An 18,061-nucleotide genomic window follows, 5' to 3' on the forward strand; every position below is an offset into this window, starting at 1 on the left:
ATTTTGACAAATCTGTTATTTAATTACATTTTCTTCTTATATCCTCCATACTTGCAAAATTTCAAAAAAATCAAAGATCAATAGCTATATCATCAATCAAATGTTTAAATTTTGAATTTTTGTAGTTTAAATTTTGAATTTTTGTATACATAAAAAATAAGTTTATGAATCAAATAATAAATGTTATCCGATTAGCATGAAATTTGATATGTGTTTTAAGAATATAGAGAACATGCAATTCAATGGTTAGATTTTCAAAATATGTAACAATGTTAATTTGTTTAATGAGAGTTATAGCATTAGGCTACAGCCTACAACTAAGTTTGTAATCAAACTTTGTCCTTATACTTTGGTTTCCTTAACAATATATTATGCCCTTATAAACAAAAAGAAAAAGTCCAAGAAAATTTTTATTTAATTAAATGTATCTTGCAACATTGATAATGAGACTATCATATAATGATTTAAAAAAAAGAAAATTTGTAAAAGGAAATTGTAAGACTTTATGTGTTTGCGTGTGTGTATATATATATATATATATATATATTTTTTTTTTTTTGTCATCAATATATGAAGTTTTATTTTTTATTTGATTTTGTATAATTTAAGTTTTTTAATGACCACCCTCAAAAAATTTCCTGGAGCCCTCAGTGGAAGCTCTGCTGGAATCAAGCCCTAAAGCTTTCAGGAACTTCAAGAACTTCAACCTTGAATACGAAGAACATTCAAAGCAGAATCATTCAAATCATCTTTCTAAATCTCAAAATTTACTGGAATCAAGCTCAAAAGCCTTCAGAAACTTCAAGAAACCACAAATCAGTGAAGTTTTAAGGATTCAAGCCTCCAAAGCTCTGAATAATTTCCACCACAAACTTTCGAAGACAAAGAACATGCGAAGAGCACGAAGAACACACGAAGAACAAAGAATTTCTAACAAGCTCATAGTCTGAAATTCATTGTAATTCCTTTTCAAGGGTCTTCAATCCATTCTTCAGCCAAATTGAAGGATATTTGGTGTTCGAGTCAAAATTACATTACCACAATTCCAATAAACAAGTCTTTTAAGGAAATCGAATTAGAAGATCACTCTTTTGTAATTTCAAAGAATTTTACCACACATTGATCAATATAAATTCATATTTGTAAAACTATTTTACTTGTTTGATTTATTTCAAACTAGAAATTTAGTCATCCACAATACTCTCTAACACATAATGATTGATCCTGTCAATGTCAATCGTTGTTCCATTTGGGAGCTTAATTTCTGAAACAAATTAAGAGAATTAAGAATTAAGGAGACTATAGTAACCTGGTCTGGTTCATTACATGCAGATCTGGCATGCGTACAACACCATTGCATGTCAAATGTTTTTTATTTTATTTTATTTTATTTTATTTTATAAATTTTTTTGATAATGACAAGGAACCCCCTCAAGCTACGGGCCAGTGGGACCACTCCTAAGGAGCAAACCCCGGACGCCTACATACCCCACTGAGCAGGCATCAGGTAAATTGCGAGAAGTCAAACCAGAGACTTCTGGGTTTATGTTAGTCCAGACTCTTTCCCTTGCTGCTAAGGCACCATTGCATGTCACATCTTCCCAATTGATCACAAAAAAAACTAAAGGTGGCATATTATGCAACATATATATGTACTGTCTCTCTCACATCTACATGGCATCGTCAAGAACATCATTGTTACAATGCCTGCTAGATGTCGATAGCTTGAACCGTGTGAAAGTTGCTCTTCCAATATGTGATCTCAAACGCTTTAGGGGTCTGCTTGACGTGCGTCCAAATATGCAAATACTTGTATGTATGTATTTTGAGTTCCTTCTAGGAAGTACCTGTCTGATTGAATCAATAGAACCGGTTCTAGTTTCTCCTCAATTCTTTCCCATCATATTCTGAGTCTTGAGTCATTTAGGATTTACTACAACTCAAACCAATCCTTTTTATACTCATTGGCGTTGGTTGTGTGATTCCTCTCTACTAGAGAAATGTCCTCCATCAAGTACTGAAGTAATTCAGTGATGACTTTTCTACTTTCTCCTTACATTAACCTCATGTTAAGTTGCTTAAAATTGGCTGTGGTTGGATATTCGTTTGCAGCTCATTTGCTTGCATTACTTGATAACCAATTAAAAAAGGGTAGTTGATTTATTTCCTCACATTTTAAGTCACTATGATGGTTTCCACCCATTTCACCAAATTTTGAAGGCTATGCATGTTGCTATGCAGTGTTCAACATGACTACCTCATCTGAATTATTATTTTTCCCTTTCTTTCTAAATGAAAATTTACTAGTCACCAGAAGAAATTCTCTTTAATGGTTGTGTTGATTTTGAACACTACCTGCCCACCTGCATAATCCCCCCACATTTAATAAATAAATAAATAAATCATGGCCCTTCAGAATTTTGTCAAGAATTCTTCTGTCATTCCCTGCCTAAACCAAATAATGTTTCCATCAGTCACTAACATAAATTGGAAGTGTTCAAACAACAAAAAATTTGAAATTTGGAATTTACATAAATAAATGACCTGTGGAAGTTTACAAAAGCTTGAATATCTTGTGTCCTATATAAACATCTGCCTTCTTATTGTAATCTATTCGGTCTCATCTACATCAACAGCACCGAAAATGTAGCTATCTGCAAGTGCCATGTCAAATAATTTACACCATGTCTGTGCTCCCTTGAGATTGTTTTTTTTTTTTTTTTTTTGTAGCGTTGACATAGAAAAGCAATCTGACTGGTGTGTATGGCAAGAGAGGACTGACTGAAAATCTTTGAGGTTTTGCCTTGGATTTCCTTACAGATTTACATGCTATTAACAGCCAATGCCATTTGCCTATGAGGATGGTGAAGGAATTGAAGCGAAATTTAAGTCAACTCAGATGCCTTTAATGTTACACAGATTAAAAATCCCGTAATTTATTCTGTGGAATCCACTTTAGATGCAAATTAAGCTTTCCTGATTTAGCACCATCTATTTGAAAACTACCCTGAAATTCCCCTTCTAATATGACCCTAGTGAGTGTCATGACGACGCTTCCTATTTTGTCCTGAAAGATCCATAAAGTTTGATAGGGTCAGCATGCTTAATGACTGAGCAAGAAAGTTGTAATAATCATTGTAATTTGAAATGCAGATGATGATGCAAACAAATGGTGAGCACGAGCAACATGGTATATGATTTGTAACCCATAATTCATCACCCTGGTATCCACATACTAGTTCTGTAAAGTACCAACACTACATGCTTGATGCCTCATCCAATGGATTGAGTCCACCTAAATCAATCTTATGAAGTGGTGGCCACATTTTAGGAGGCAACTGATATTTCCAATGACAACCATTTAAAAAAAAAAAACATTTTACAGATTTCTGGGGTAGCAGAAAGTTTCTAGCCAATATTTTATAACTACCTTGATTTTCAATGCAACAGTCTAGCCAATGAGAACAAACTAAAGAAAGGAGGAGAAGAAGAAGATAATGAAGGATGGAAATATTGGAAACTAAATTAATTTGCACAGGATGATTTCAGCATCACAAGAAAGCAGCTGAAGAGATATAAATCTGATGTATCCTGCAGCATATCTACATGAAGAGGATTTAAAGGTTTTTCCCTGTGTATGCATTTCAGCATAGCATGTCCTTGTGTGAGAAACACTAAAAAAATCAATTTCATAGTATTTTACAGAATAAGTCATATTATTAGAATCATTAAACACTGATTTCAGACGCAGAGCATAGATATATCTGGCATAAATATGCAACACAAATATAATCAACGTACCTAATATCATTCATAATAGTGATGTTTTAAACCTCTAAATGAGTATTTTACACTATTATCCTAATTTTACAGAAACATTTGAGTTGAAATAAATATGCACCTACACTTTTGATAAATGAGTCCTCATATGCATGATGTTTTGTTGGGTCAGCTACTATATCATTAGGTCAGCTTGGATTCATGATATATTGTTGTGATCTGGTCAATCTCAGGATTTTGATTGACGACATGAATTGGTTTCTTTACAAATCAACCCGAATGGTTAGATTTAAAATTTAAATAGTGAGATTCCATAAATGCATTTCTAGTATATAATTTACAGGAGAGAATCATAATAGTTTATTAGATTCTTAAATGATCAATGGGGACAAACTCAAACCAAGCTTGCCATCGAACACAAAGAATATGATGAAACTTGTATTAGAAGATTACCTTTCCAAAAATGTCATGGTCCCAAACTTCTGCTATTAACATTTCATGTAATGCATCCTCCACAACAAAGTCAAATGTTTGATTCCAGGCTGGATTTAAGTTGTTATTTAGGACCTGAAAAAGCAGACGGAATAATTTCTAGAATTTTGAACTGAACATCATGTATATAAATTCATATCTAACTATAGAATAAAATGTTTAAATGGCTCAAAGAGAGCAGTTAAAAGAATCCACTCCATAGAATAATTAGAAGCCAAAAGTTAAGCATTCAGATGAATGCTATTATTCAAAATATGAAACGAATTTGAAAGGCATGGTTGATTTATTGTGATTGAGAACATAAATCTCACCCTAGTTCTGGCTTTTGTTTCAGATTTTTTCATAGTAAGGATGACATAGGGGTCGGCCTTTCCCATCAAATCTACTACTGGCAAGTCTTCAGCAGATATTACTGTCACAGATAATACTCCTCTTACAATGACTTTGCTCTTCTTATGCAATGTAGTTTTTCCAAGACCACCAACCTCTGTTCCATCAGTTCCACTCTTCAGGGCCTTCTCCAAAGCGGTCATTGAGTATTCAGGATCAAAAGGGTTTGTAAAGCTACTTTCTGTGCCAATAGGGCAGTACAAGAGCTCCAACTGCACCTAAGGCCATGAAAAATGCTATAGATACAAGTTCAAGAGAATAACCAGTATTTAACTTGTTGAATTTCTTACTGAATGTGGCAATAGAATATTATGATGTGCTAATAAGCATAGTACATAGATGAGAACTTCATGAAGTAACCATAGTACTTTGGGAAATTTTCTGGCTGTCTTTTAACTTTTTGGTTGAGCTATTGTCCAAAGTTGGGGAAGCGTAAGTTAATCTGTGGCAGTTCTATCAACACAATGTTCTCTTTTGTCAAATTATAATTTTAGTCCCTAAACATGCATTAAAATTCAATTCTCGATTTAGTCCTTAAAATTCTAAAAATTTTACAATGTTACCTTACCTTAACTTGTAGTTACTATGCAAATGGCACTTACTAATGTGGGAGACGTTTTTGTGCACATGTCCTTTTGTTGCTTATGTGACACATTAGGAAATGTATTGGTCTCACAAAATCAAGACATTTGGAGGCATGTGACTTTAATATTTGATAAAAGTAAATAAATAGAAAATATTTATGGTCCCTAAAACTTGGCTTTGTGAGACTCTTATGTGTCTTGGTATGTCATGTCCACATTATGAAGAAATTTGTACAAAAAAGGTCTATCGTATCAGAAATTTCCATCCACAACATTTGCCTCATTTTTAAACCTCCAATGACTGAATTGAAATAATCAGTAATTTAGGGTTGAAATTAAAATTTGACACATAGTTCAAGGATGAAAATTATATTTTGACCTGCTTATTAGGGTCGTCTAATCTTTTAAGCCATTGTTGGTTCTTATTCTGATAGCTAAGCCAATTCAACAAATCCTTATACCTTGTGATCAAATACCTTAAATTATAATGCAATTTTTATAACATCTCTTAACTTTGAAAAGACGAGATGTCTATTTTCTCTACATACCCAGCACAAATACTACAATTTATCAAAAGATATGATGGAAAAGAACACTCCTGCAGCATTCTCACCTGGCCCCTGTATTTAGTGTCTCTTTGAACCTCCAAATCCTTCACCAGTTTCAACCACACATCCTTAACTTTACCAGGCTCAAGGACCTTCAGTGGCACTTGAGCACAACCAATGAGTTCAGAAGCCTGAACTCCTTCATTATCATAAACTCTTACAGTCAACTTTTGGCTAGATGCATCTTCAACAATGAACTGAAAGTGCTCATTCCAGACTGGATTCAATTCGTTATTCTGAATATATAACAAAGAGTTTCCTTTCAACCCCAAGAAAAATAGCAGAACATGTTTACAAAGAAGATTAGTTATCTTACGATTGTTTTACTGGTTTTCATTCTGTCACGTAGTGGACGTACGAATACGACAGCATAAGGATCAGATTTCCCAACGAGGTCCTTATTCAACAAGTCCTTTGCTTGCACTAACTTCACTTCTAATGTTCCAACAGGCTTCAACTCTAAGTCACTAGGATATTACAGAAAATATAGACAACTCGTTAGAACAAAAAAAAAAAAAAAAAAAAAAAAAAAATTGTTTTGAATTTTGAGCATGCCAGTATGAACATAAAAGGAAAATTTTCAGAAAAACAAAAATGTAACCAGTTATTGCTTTTAAGTTTTTACATTATACATATGCATGGACCATCCTGTGATGAGTGTGGGAAATAGGAAAAGGAAATTTATCAATGGAGTATGAACTTGGATTTTGGATGAAGAACATCTTTAGTGTCAAAAATTGACCTGATTGAAATACAAGCAAGACAACTATCCTCTAAATTGAGATGGGTTTTATTGTTTAGGTTTGAATCGCAACCTTTATAGAAAGTGCAATCCAAAACACTAAATCAAATCCTTATTTAATCTCTCTCTCTCTCTCTCTCTCTCTCTCTCTCACACACACACACAGACATTTTTGTAAATGAGCTCACACATATATATTGATGTTATGCATAATGGAGAATTGCACATAGTAAGCATAAACATTCAACATAATATTATGCCTATAAGCCTCACTAGAGTGAGGCAACTAAATTCCAACTGTAAGGAAAGTCTAGCTACGATGAGGTCCACTTAAACCAATTTCAACCTAAATACCCAATCATTAGCCTTTTCCAACACGATTTATTGTGTTTAGATTAAATTTAGGGTGTCCTAAAATCAAAACTACAAATTATATTTGCTTTGAGATTTGATATACCTTTTGCTAATATAATACTTGAGCTAGTAAAATTTTGAAGATCAACATTCTCTTATAAATGGAACTAAGCCCAAAACTAGGGCCCTTAAATCTGAGGTAGAACCAGCCTGGCATAAGCTAGACATGGCTCAAGATGCCCAAGTTCCGAGATGAAAGGCCATGATCAGGTTGGCATACCTCAATTTGCAGCCTTAGGTTTAAGGGATTTGACACCGGTTGCATCCTGAGTCAAATTTAACAATGGATAGGAGTTATCAGAAGATATCACCCAAAATTTCATTTGTCACTAGCCCTCAGTGAGCTTTGACACGAATGCTATTGATTGAGTACATGTGGGTTATTCACCAAGGTTGCGTATAAGATTTGAGGATTTGAAATCAAGGGATTTCAAGAACAATTCTAGTATAAATTACAACAACAACAAAGCCTTAGTCCTAAAATTTAGGGTTAGCTATGGATCCTCAATAGTCATTGGGTCGGTCACATGAATTCTTTTTCTTCATTCTATCCTATCTGAAGTCATGCTCTCTATTACTTCTCTAATTGACATGTCTTTTTTTAGTACTTTTACTAATGTTATTTTTTGCCTTCCTCTACCTCTTTTAGTTCCCTCAACTTGGATCAACTCACTATTTCTTACCGGTTCATTGCACACTCTCCTCTTAACATGATCAAACCATCTCAAGTGATTTTTAGTTCCCTCATCTTTTCATCAATAGGGGCTACAATTTATCTTTAAACGGATTTTTCGAATCCTATCTTTCTGTATCCCACTTATCCATCTTAATATTCTCATTTCCACTACACTCATTTTATGGATATGTTGCTTCTTAACCGCCCAACATTCAGTACCATAGAGCATAGCTAGTTGTATAGCAATCTTATAAAATTTTCTCTTTAACTTAATAGGTATTATAGTATAAATTACTTGACATATATTTAACCACACATGATTATGTAATCTTTAAAGATTTTTCTCAAAGAAAAACACTTGTGATATTATGGTTTGAAATGACATCACCTTACATCTAGTCATTTCAAATCCTCATATTAATAAAGCTCAAATCCTGTCATAAATTTCATCAATAGAAACTTTTATTATCATTTCATACCTCATTCAAGTCATTTAAAATAAAGATTGAAATCCAAATCCATCTCTTCAAATTTCTTTATTCAAATGAAACACTGACGAAGTTTTTCAGAAGAAAAATGCTCTATGAATCCTTATATATTTGATAGCCTATAAAAAATAGGTTCTTTATTAAATAAAAGAACATTTTCAGTATGTCATTCTTAAGCACTGATCAATTTAATAAGCAAAAAAAGGAAGATAAAATAATAGGTGATTATATATGTGTGTGTGTGTATTATTTGAGATGAGGAAAAAGGATATATAGTTCCTTGTAAACTAGCATACCTATAATCCCCAGGTAATATGGGTATAACTTTCCGAACTGGCCATGTTATACTATCTTCAATAGCATCCCGTATGGTTTCCTGAACAAAATAAATTTCATTAGACTTTTGTCTTGTTCATGATTTAGCTTTATGAGCTAAGATATAGTGACAGAATGCAATGCAGGCAGAGTGGTTCACATCTGCATTAATATCACGTGTGATCTTTCATTATATGCCATATGAAGTTCCTGCAAATATGAATTAACAAAGATAGGACTACTCCAGCTGGTACTTCTTGTTGGTTTGTTCAGCCTAACCAGAGGGCTAGTTATAAGACCAAATTAATAATTTCTTCCAACACTAGTCCAATAATAACACATATATACAATCACATCATCTCAATTGGCATCTGGGACCTAGGTGTATGGATTGTGGAAATTCGACTAGTAAAATCTTACTGTCTACATCTTTCAACTCAATGAAATGAGATGATATTTTACTGTTACTTCCTCAACCAGCAAAGAAGAACTTGAATAAAGGGAGTCCGAAATATTTTATTAGAAGCTAATCTTATTATTAAGTGGTAAACTCAGGTTACTCACCCTGCTTTCTTGTAAAAGTTAAGGGGGGTTCTTTTATTAAATTTGTAAAGCCAAAACTTTCCTGAATAATTTTCTATTTATGAACAAAAGTTAAGAAAAAGAATTAGACTCACTTAGATTCCATTAGAAACAAAGCAGAACCATGTTGTATGCTCAAAAGCCAGAATGATAAAATTTTAATCTTTTAAAGGCCTAAAACTCACTCATTTATGCTATAAAAATAATAAGAATATGTTAATCCCCCTCGCTTTCCGTCTATAGATATTCTGTTATCACTTTGAAATGGCCAGAGTGAACTCTCTGTCTCGAATCAGCTACATCTTCATTTGGATAAGGTAATGAAGTGAACAGCTCATTGTAAATTTTAATATGCAATTCTAGATCCATACATGCTAGACATAAACCCCATATCTGTGGAATACACCTTATGTGAAATTCATCAGACATACTATGAAGGTGGTAGAAACAACAGAATTATGAGAAGGCAAAATTTGCTCAAACCTCAATAGCATCAGAAACCCCTGGAATTGCTGATACATCACCCCCAACAATTTTAAGAGTAAAATCCAGCTTTTTCTGTAGCCAGAAGCCAAAAAACAAATGGGATATCAATATTAATGGCATCACATCACATGTTTATAAAGTTATATGGAAAATATGGTCATAAACATATTTACAAAATATTTCTCAATTTATTTTGAAGAATATTATTTATGAATACATGTCTACAGATACATATCTCTGTATAGAAGTATTCAATCTGGCTTAGTACACACATGAGAAAGAAGCACTTGTATGTTTACAAGGACGGACCTAAGATTTTAAGCTAGCGGGGGCCAAGTATAAAGAAAAGTATTAAAAAATTATAAATACACAAAATCATTATTTCTAAATACATTAAGATGCAATCATTTACCAACAAAGACAAAGACAAAAACAAAAACAAAAACAAAAAATGTTTTTTTTTTAATACTAGGCTGGCTAGGATTATTTTATTTTATTTTATTTATTATTATTATTTTTTTTTTTTTTGTGTTGAAGTTAGAGCATTCACAGTGGTAGTGCTAAAATTTTAGTTTTTAGCACCTCAAAAAATTACTTTATCTATTTTACCACCTTACTTTACAATACACCTAATATCAAATGATTCAAATGTTCTATTTTTTTTTTTTTTATACTTCATTTAAAATAATATAAACAACTCATTAAAATAATAAAGGAAGAGAGAGAATTTGACTTTTTTAATTGAAAGAAGAGATATAATCTTAATAAAATATTGTATATTTTATTTTTAACAAATTGCTACAGTCAACTGGCATTTATACCAGTTTAATGTAATTGAAAAAATTTAGCTTTAGCTTCTTTAATTACACATGATTTTTTGGTTCTTTGATAGTAAAATAGTTTTTTTTTTTTTTACTAAAATACAATCACCATTGTGAATGTTTTTATTGTTTCTGTTAAGTTTTTGAGTTGGATAGTTGCTATTTAAATGAGGCTAACTAGGTTTATTGAGGAGAAAGGGACTCAACTAAAAAATTAAAATATATAATAACTACTATAAAAAAAAAAAAAAAATTGGACCCGGGGGGCCCGAGCCCCCTTGGGCTCCACCTGGGTCCGTCCCTATATGTTTATAAATGTCACCTCAGTGAGGTTTCTTTTATTCTAGTTGTTAAATTAAGCGTTAACAAGGTTAAGGAGGAACAACTATAATGATTAGGAACTCACCTTTTCACTCAGTGAATAAGCAACAGCTCCAAAACAAGGAAACACATCAACAAATGGCTTGAAGATTAACTTGAAAACCCCAGTGAATCCAATATTTTTTACCTAAATGAACAAGTTAGAACAGAAAACAAAATTGATGAGGTATCTATTAAGATAAAACACAATAACACAAAAAGCTAAATCTTATATATTTCATGAGAGCCTATGCTTCATCAAAACAACAAATTTTTGGTATATATGAAAGCGTACATATTCTTGCTAACGGTAATAAATACATCCAAAAGGTAGACAGTAACTGGAAATCTTCATTTCTCCACAAGTAGAAATTCTGAAAAAATGGTGTTAGTAGGAAGTGGTTGGAATTTGACATTTTAAGTTCAAAGTGACAAATGGTTCTGTGAAGTATTATTACATTTATCCACAACAGAAAGAAACTTTGTGTATCAATTTCCATCCATAAGATATTAGTATATCTTGAAACAAATTGCACTCTAAATGAAATAATTTAGTTCTCCGTAACTTAGACTGTAGACCTGACTTATTTGCATGGACATTTTAAAAAGCAAATTCCTGCATTTTTCAAAATGGATAAATGAAGTCATTGCGCAAATGTTGCCTAGTGGCACTCTTTCTCGCTTTTTTGATTACTTTATTTCTTCATTACTACTTTTTTCTTTTCCAGTAGCACAATTTTCTGTCTCTTAGAATGTTGCAAATGATGCACCAGTCAAGCAATTTGAATCTTGACATAAATAATCCTAACCACATATCTGTGCATTTTGTGCAGAGAGTAAGATTCTATCCAGGCTATTGAGGTTAACACAAAGTAAAATGCTGAGCTTTAAAGAGCTTTACAGGGACCACTAAGTCAGCATACAGCTAACTCATCTATGGCAATATTAGTATAATGCAACTGAGACAGGCCAACAATATTTATCAGTTACAAATTAAGATTTTCTATAAATAAATTTGGAAAGGAAAAAATCACATGCGAAGCTTGTTGTCAGTATTAATAGGATTTGAAAGCTACAAAATAGAGTATTAGATTCCTTCACATACAAATTATGACAACCATTAATTACCCCAGTATTCAGATACTTAGATCATACCTTTAAACAACATACAAACAATGTATCTAAAACACAAAACAAAACTCATGTTGGTTGCTGATATTTTGACCATTGAAACTCAAAAATATCCAGATTTTAGTGAGATAACAAATTTTGGGGTAAAAAAAGTCAATAATTTTGATATGCTTCTATTAGAATATACATGAACCTCAATGAAGCATAGGGATGTATTCAATTTTCCACTAAAAAAGGAAGTCAAAAGTTGTAATTCCTCACAGATCACATGGGTCAGATTAAGTATCTATACTGAGCATAAGCATGATCAGTATTGAGCATGAGCAGTAAGTCAAAGGCTTAAAGCTAACCTGTATAGGTAATGCCACACCGAGTTTGGTTTTAATATCAAGTGCAATATGTGGATTACCATCCCACTGCATCTCCAACTCCATAGTGACTCCCTGAGCATCACTTTCACTTTCAATGATGGAAACTCCTAAGCAACATCAATAACTCGATTAGTGTCACTACAAAATCTGATGAATGAGTAAAATCAACATCTTCTCTCAGAATGTATCAACACAATTTACACATTGTTTATGATTTCCTTATTGTCAATAACCTTATCTTACTATTGTTTTGATTATGATTTCCTTCAATTTTGGCTAATGGACCTGAATAAGGAAAGACTTTCCTTATTAGTTTTCTCCGCATAAAGCTAACTAAATTCCTTTTTTCAATTCAAAAACTAAGTTTTTGAACATGTTTGAATTTTAAATTACAAAGCAACACATGATATTTGGCACTTGAATTTTTTTAATTTGATGTGCATGTCTTTTATAAATTTTTTCATGCTTATGTGAGCACAAAAAAAAATGCTTATTTTGATGCTTCTAAATTTAAAAAGAAAAAAAAAACTAATGTTTTCCCAAATCCCAAAAACTTTCAATTATCTCTCGGTATTTTTTTTTTGTTTTACAAAAACAATTGAGTTTTGACAAGCATATTACAGGAATAAGTGTAAAAGTAATACAGAAAATCACACATTAGAGAAATGATGATATATGCTATTCTGGGTGTCATAGACACATTAAGTAGACAATTAGAATAAGATGCATGCCATCTTAATCATACAGCAACTGCACACCCATCAACCGATGCTGTAATCAATCCAACTTTTCCTCCTTTGAGGGAAAAAAAAAAAAAAAATCAAATTTACCTGTAAATTGTGGAGCCACAGTGCCGAGGGTCAACTTGGAGAACTTGAGTGAAGCTAAGATTGCTGGTCTATGTTGCTCAAGAATTGGCTCCATTTTGTTTCTTATCAGCTCTGATGTTGCCTAAAAATAACAACTTCTCATTAATACTACATCAAATGCAACAAATACTAAGCATTGGCGGGGTGAAATTCATTATTAAAAAAAAAAAAAAAAAACCTCATCAACATATGGCCAAATCTTTTCAAGTTGGAGATTAAGCCAAGTTAACTGTAATTAAAAAAGAAATTAGTGTAAGAGCACCGATCAATAATGAATAAATATTTTGGATTCAACTGACGCCTTCAATGTTTTCATCAGAAACGTCCAAATTCAAATCCTCTCTCCCATTATTGTAACTTTCAAATTATCCAAAAAAGAGAGAGAAAAGAATGCATACATATAAACATGCATGCATGCAAACAGACATACATAGATATATATGGTTATGAAACTGTAGCTTCTAGATTGAACTTAACTTCTGTCGCTGTGAAAATACGACCCAAGTTGGATAAAAATCATCTGGAAGAATCTTTCTTGAATCCTCCACTGTCATTCTTGAAAATCCTGCCACCACCTTCGCCTAGGATCAACATAGATATCAAAATAAATGAACAAGAAGATAGCAAAATTTGAATTGAATCAAAATCAAAAGCATTATTCCAAACGTAAAAAAATTGTAAAAAAAAATTATAAAAAGTGTATAACAAGATGGTAATAAATGTGATTGAATTGATAACGAGAACGTGAATTTTATAGATATACCAAATTTGAACGGCGCTTGGATCGGACTTTTTCATAACGAGCAAAAGCTACGACGAACCCAATGCCGAGGGTGACACCCATAATCATACCCACGTAGAAAGACATATTTTTTCAATACCCAAAATTGAAAAACAAAACGAACCCAGAAGTTATGTATTTGTTTCCGAGATTATCTTTAGCTTAAACATAAATTTCTTTGTGATTCAAGGGAGACCCATTGTGAAAACAGTCTTTTTTTGGTCACATAGACAGAGAATGAGATTGGAGGAGAGCTAACGTAGAGAAATAAAGAGGCTACCACCTTAATTGTTTCATTAATTAATTAAATATTAATTATTTGATCTATATTTGGATCGAAGTTTGGTGTGTATAGAAAGAAAGAAATTGATTCTTTTCTTTTGCCTCCTCTATTCTTTTCGTTCTCTATTTATAATTTTATATTCTTACGCTAAACTGTCGGTATGACTCTCAAAGTAGATCTTTTACATGTATGCTTTGTCTGTCGGGTGCAACTTTCACATTATTCAAAAAAGAAGTAAAAGGTTGGAAAATATGTTGGGAGGTTGAGTTCGATGCTTTTTTTCCCAAGTACATATTGCAATATATATATATATATATATATATTGCAAAAAGAACCGACATTTAGTTTATGATCCTAAAGCTAATCACAACTAGAATCGTATTGAGTGTAGACTACACAACTAAATTCCTGCAAGATGGTTCTCTCTCTCTATATATATATACACACTAGCTTTAAAGGCTCTTCTATTATTTTATTTTATATTTTTGTAAAGATTAATATAGTTTTCATTCATTATAATTTGGAGTTGCTATATTTTCACCCGGTAATATTTATGTAACTTCATTTTGTTCCTTAAAAAAAATGTAATTTCGTTTGAAATGACCATACCTAATCAATGTATAGGGCTTTAGTGGATGAGAAAAATTACGCATGACATTTACTCTTGAACAAAATACCTTAAAATAATAATTGTTGCAATTTCATCCCGAGATATATAAGGAAACATAAAAGAACTATAAAATCTCAAAGACATCAAAATTTATAAATAAATCAAAATTTTTTTTGAGGTTCACCGGTAAAAGTTGAGTAGAGATCCAATTCTCTGATGGAAAGTGTGGAGGTGAGAGCCCAAGATCATATATTGGGCCTAGAGCTTTGTCCGAGGATATTGATAGGTCCGAGGAGGAACAGATAGTTATTAGGAGTTTCCAATTAAAGTCTCATAAGTAGGGAACGAATGGAGGATGATTTGTGGAGGAATTCCTCCTCGGATATGATGAATATAGTTCAAAGTACGTACTTCAACGATTAGAGTGATCCTCCAAGAAGCTCTAATGATAGGGACATGCCTCATGAACATACGAAAAGGAATGAAACCTAAAAATATCTAAGGGAAAGCTACCACCACTACATTAAATGCACTGCAGTTACTTTTTTGGCTGCATTTATGTGGAAAAGACCTCTGAACAGTGCTACCTTGGCTACCACAACTCACAGAAAATCAAAGAGGGTATCTGATGGGACAGGTACTCAAGTAAGGGTTCAGATGATCAACAAGTGTAGGATGAAGATAGTTTAAAGGAGGATATATAATGTGAAAGGCTCTTCATGAAGAGGGGATCGGGAAAAATAGAGAGAAAAAGACTGTAGCAATCTAAACTATCTTTGTATCCATTTGTGATTAATTTATATAAGGGAGACCTCCTCGAACTGAAAATATTAAGATCAAATCTCTTATTTATGTTTGACAGTTGTTCAAATTAAACATATCCGTTGTTTAATTCATTAGGACCTAGTTCTTCAACCCACTCTCTACAAATTTATTGTACTGAGCTCATTGGGCTAACATCCCATACGTTTTGGACTTGGACTGTAAATTGAGACCCTACAGAAAGAAAGCGACACTTGCGTACAAATGATAAGGAAAAATTTTCTTGATCATTTCCTTATCCATATCTTCTTTTGGTAAGTTTTGAATTTGGATAACTGTAGTAGCGGGTTTGGAGGTGGAGTTTTGAGTTTTGAATTTGAATAATTGTTCCAGTGTTTCATAATGGTTTCGGTGGAAATTTAAATTTGGATAATTTTTTTTTATTTTTTGGATAAAAATTTGGATGGTAATGGGTTAAGTTAAACATTTATGTCTCTATTAGTCTATTTACTATTTTTATTTATTTTTATTTTTAAATTTCCCTAGATGTATAACGTGAGAGAGAGTTTATCAAAAAAAAACAAAGAGAGGGAATGAGAGAAAAAAAGTTGTTACGCCTAGTGTAACTTTAAGTAATATTATACCACCCAGTATTTTTTTAATTAGATGTGAATTTTGATAAATCTACTGCTGGATTACATTATCTTTGTATATTCTTTATGCTTATAAAATTTAAAGATGATAAAAAATCAATAGTCATATCATCAATCAATTGTTTGAATTCAAGTTTTTATAGTTTAAAATAATACATAAAAGATGAGTTTATGGATCGAATGATAAACTACGTTCGATTGACATGAAAATTGGCATGCATGTTAAAAACATATAGAACATGTAATTCAACGGTTGAATTTTCAAAATATAAATTCAATAACAAGTTATTGGGTGGTGTAATATTGCTTAGAGTTACACTAGGTGAGTTACACCAGGTGTAACTTAAACCCAATCATCTATGTATATACTAGCCTTTTCTTTTAATAGTGTCATAATTTTTCATTCATTCCAATTTGAGGGTTACTCATTTTCTCATTAATATTACTCATCTAGAACTACTAATACAACCAGGATTGCCATGAGACTAGATTAAAAAAAATGAACAAATATTACAAGTTTATTTTGTAGCAAAAAAAAAAAAAAAAAAACCTTGTGTTTTTATTTTATATATAATTTGAAAATCAACAAGAGAGTGACCATATTTTTTAGGCAGTGTTTTAGTGTGAGTTAGAGTTGTATTTTTACCGAATTGTCTTTTAGTTTTGTCTCTACTTAAACATAAGAGTGTAGGAGTATTTTTGAACTAAAAAAAAAATGAGGATTCCAAATAGGGGAACCTCTTGAATAGTAGTATAAATAGATTAAATAGTAGTATAGATATAGCATGGAAGAGGCAAAAAAGATGGTTAGGAAAAGCTACTTTTTAAAATTTTAGCTTGTATCAAAACAAAAAAAATTAGCTAAAATTTAGGAGTTAAAAAAAACGTGAGAGAGTGTGTGAGTGTGAGAAAAAAAAAAGGCTATATATATATATATATATATGTTTAAATGTGGAGGAGGCAGAAAGGTGGTTAAGAAAAACTACTTTTTTAAATTTTAGTTAAAATTTAGGAGCTTTTAAATAATTAGCAATTTTATATGTCTAGGCCTATTATTTAAACTTTTACTTTGGACATACAAAAATAGAAGTCTAAACAAGGAAAGCCCTTTAAGTGGCGTTTGGTACGGGGTAATGTTTTAAAATTCTCAGGAATGTTGAAAGATTCCTACATTTGGTTGCAAATCACACAAAGGAATCAGATGCCAGGGGTATCTAGATTCCCACATAACCCTCTTCTTTTAGAAATGTGGATACCCTTTGAAACAGATAGGTATCAAGATTCCCAAGTTTAAAAAAATTACATTTGTTGTAAATTTACAATTTTACCATTTTTCACTTATCATTTAACCAATGGAGATAAAACATACTTATAAAAAAAAATGGAAATAAAACTATGGGGACCTGAGGATTGAGGAAGGATACAACAAGCTGTGACTATCATTATAAAAGCATTTTAAGCCCGAGGAGGGGATTCACCTGAGGATAGGAGGAGAAGGAACAAAATACTTCCGGAAAGTTTGAATGGAGAGAATGGCGTTCAGAGAGAAAGTCAAGGTAGGTGAAATAAGTTTTTAGTGAAAGCTCACCTATTGCCTCTGCATAAAATGACTAGCAACAGTTTTATCAACTGCATTGATGAGAAAGTGACTTGAACAATAGAATTCATAGTTAAGCAGCTCCTTCTACCACCTTCAACAAAAGTTTAAAAGGACAAGTGTCCTAAGGAGAGTTTGAAGGATTGTAGATGGAGGGATAGGATGCAATAAACTTAGGAGTATATAAAGAAAGAGGACTTCCAGATGAGAGGGGGGAGAAAAAATCAAGGAAAGAAGAGATTAGAACAAGAACAGTGATAGAGAAA

At 32.2% G+C, this 18,061-nt stretch overlaps 1 protein-coding gene across 2 annotated transcripts; it reads right to left on the minus strand.

The window, feature by feature from the left end:
* Nucleotides 1–2,510: 2,510 nt before the first annotated feature.
* LOC126712899 (synaptotagmin-4) lies at nucleotides 2,511–14,213 on the minus strand. 2 transcript variants are annotated; one of them, XM_050412431.1, is made up of 13 exons: nucleotides 13,873–14,213; nucleotides 13,582–13,690; nucleotides 13,288–13,334; nucleotides 13,071–13,191; nucleotides 12,220–12,347; nucleotides 10,785–10,886; nucleotides 9,555–9,629; nucleotides 8,471–8,550; nucleotides 6,171–6,321; nucleotides 5,860–6,090; nucleotides 4,584–4,874; nucleotides 4,234–4,347; nucleotides 2,511–3,067 (listed from the first exon to the last, which is right to left on the minus strand). In XM_050412431.1, exons 1-13 carry the CDS (start codon nucleotides 13,975–13,977, stop codon nucleotides 2,921–2,923), a joined length of 1,701 nt encoding a protein of 566 aa, XP_050268388.1. In that variant the 5' UTR covers nucleotides 13,978–14,213; the 3' UTR covers nucleotides 2,511–2,920. The 2 variants fall into 2 exon arrangements, with proteins under 2 accessions (XP_050268388.1, XP_050268387.1); XM_050412430.1 differs by having other exon boundaries at nucleotides 4,584–4,880; nucleotides 13,873–14,211.
* Nucleotides 14,214–18,061: the final 3,848 nt, after the last annotated feature.

The sequence above is a fragment of the Quercus robur genome, chromosome 2 (assembly GCF_932294415.1).
Source record: "Quercus robur chromosome 2, dhQueRobu3.1, whole genome shotgun sequence".
NCBI lineage: Eukaryota > Viridiplantae > Streptophyta > Magnoliopsida > Fagales > Fagaceae > Quercus > Quercus robur.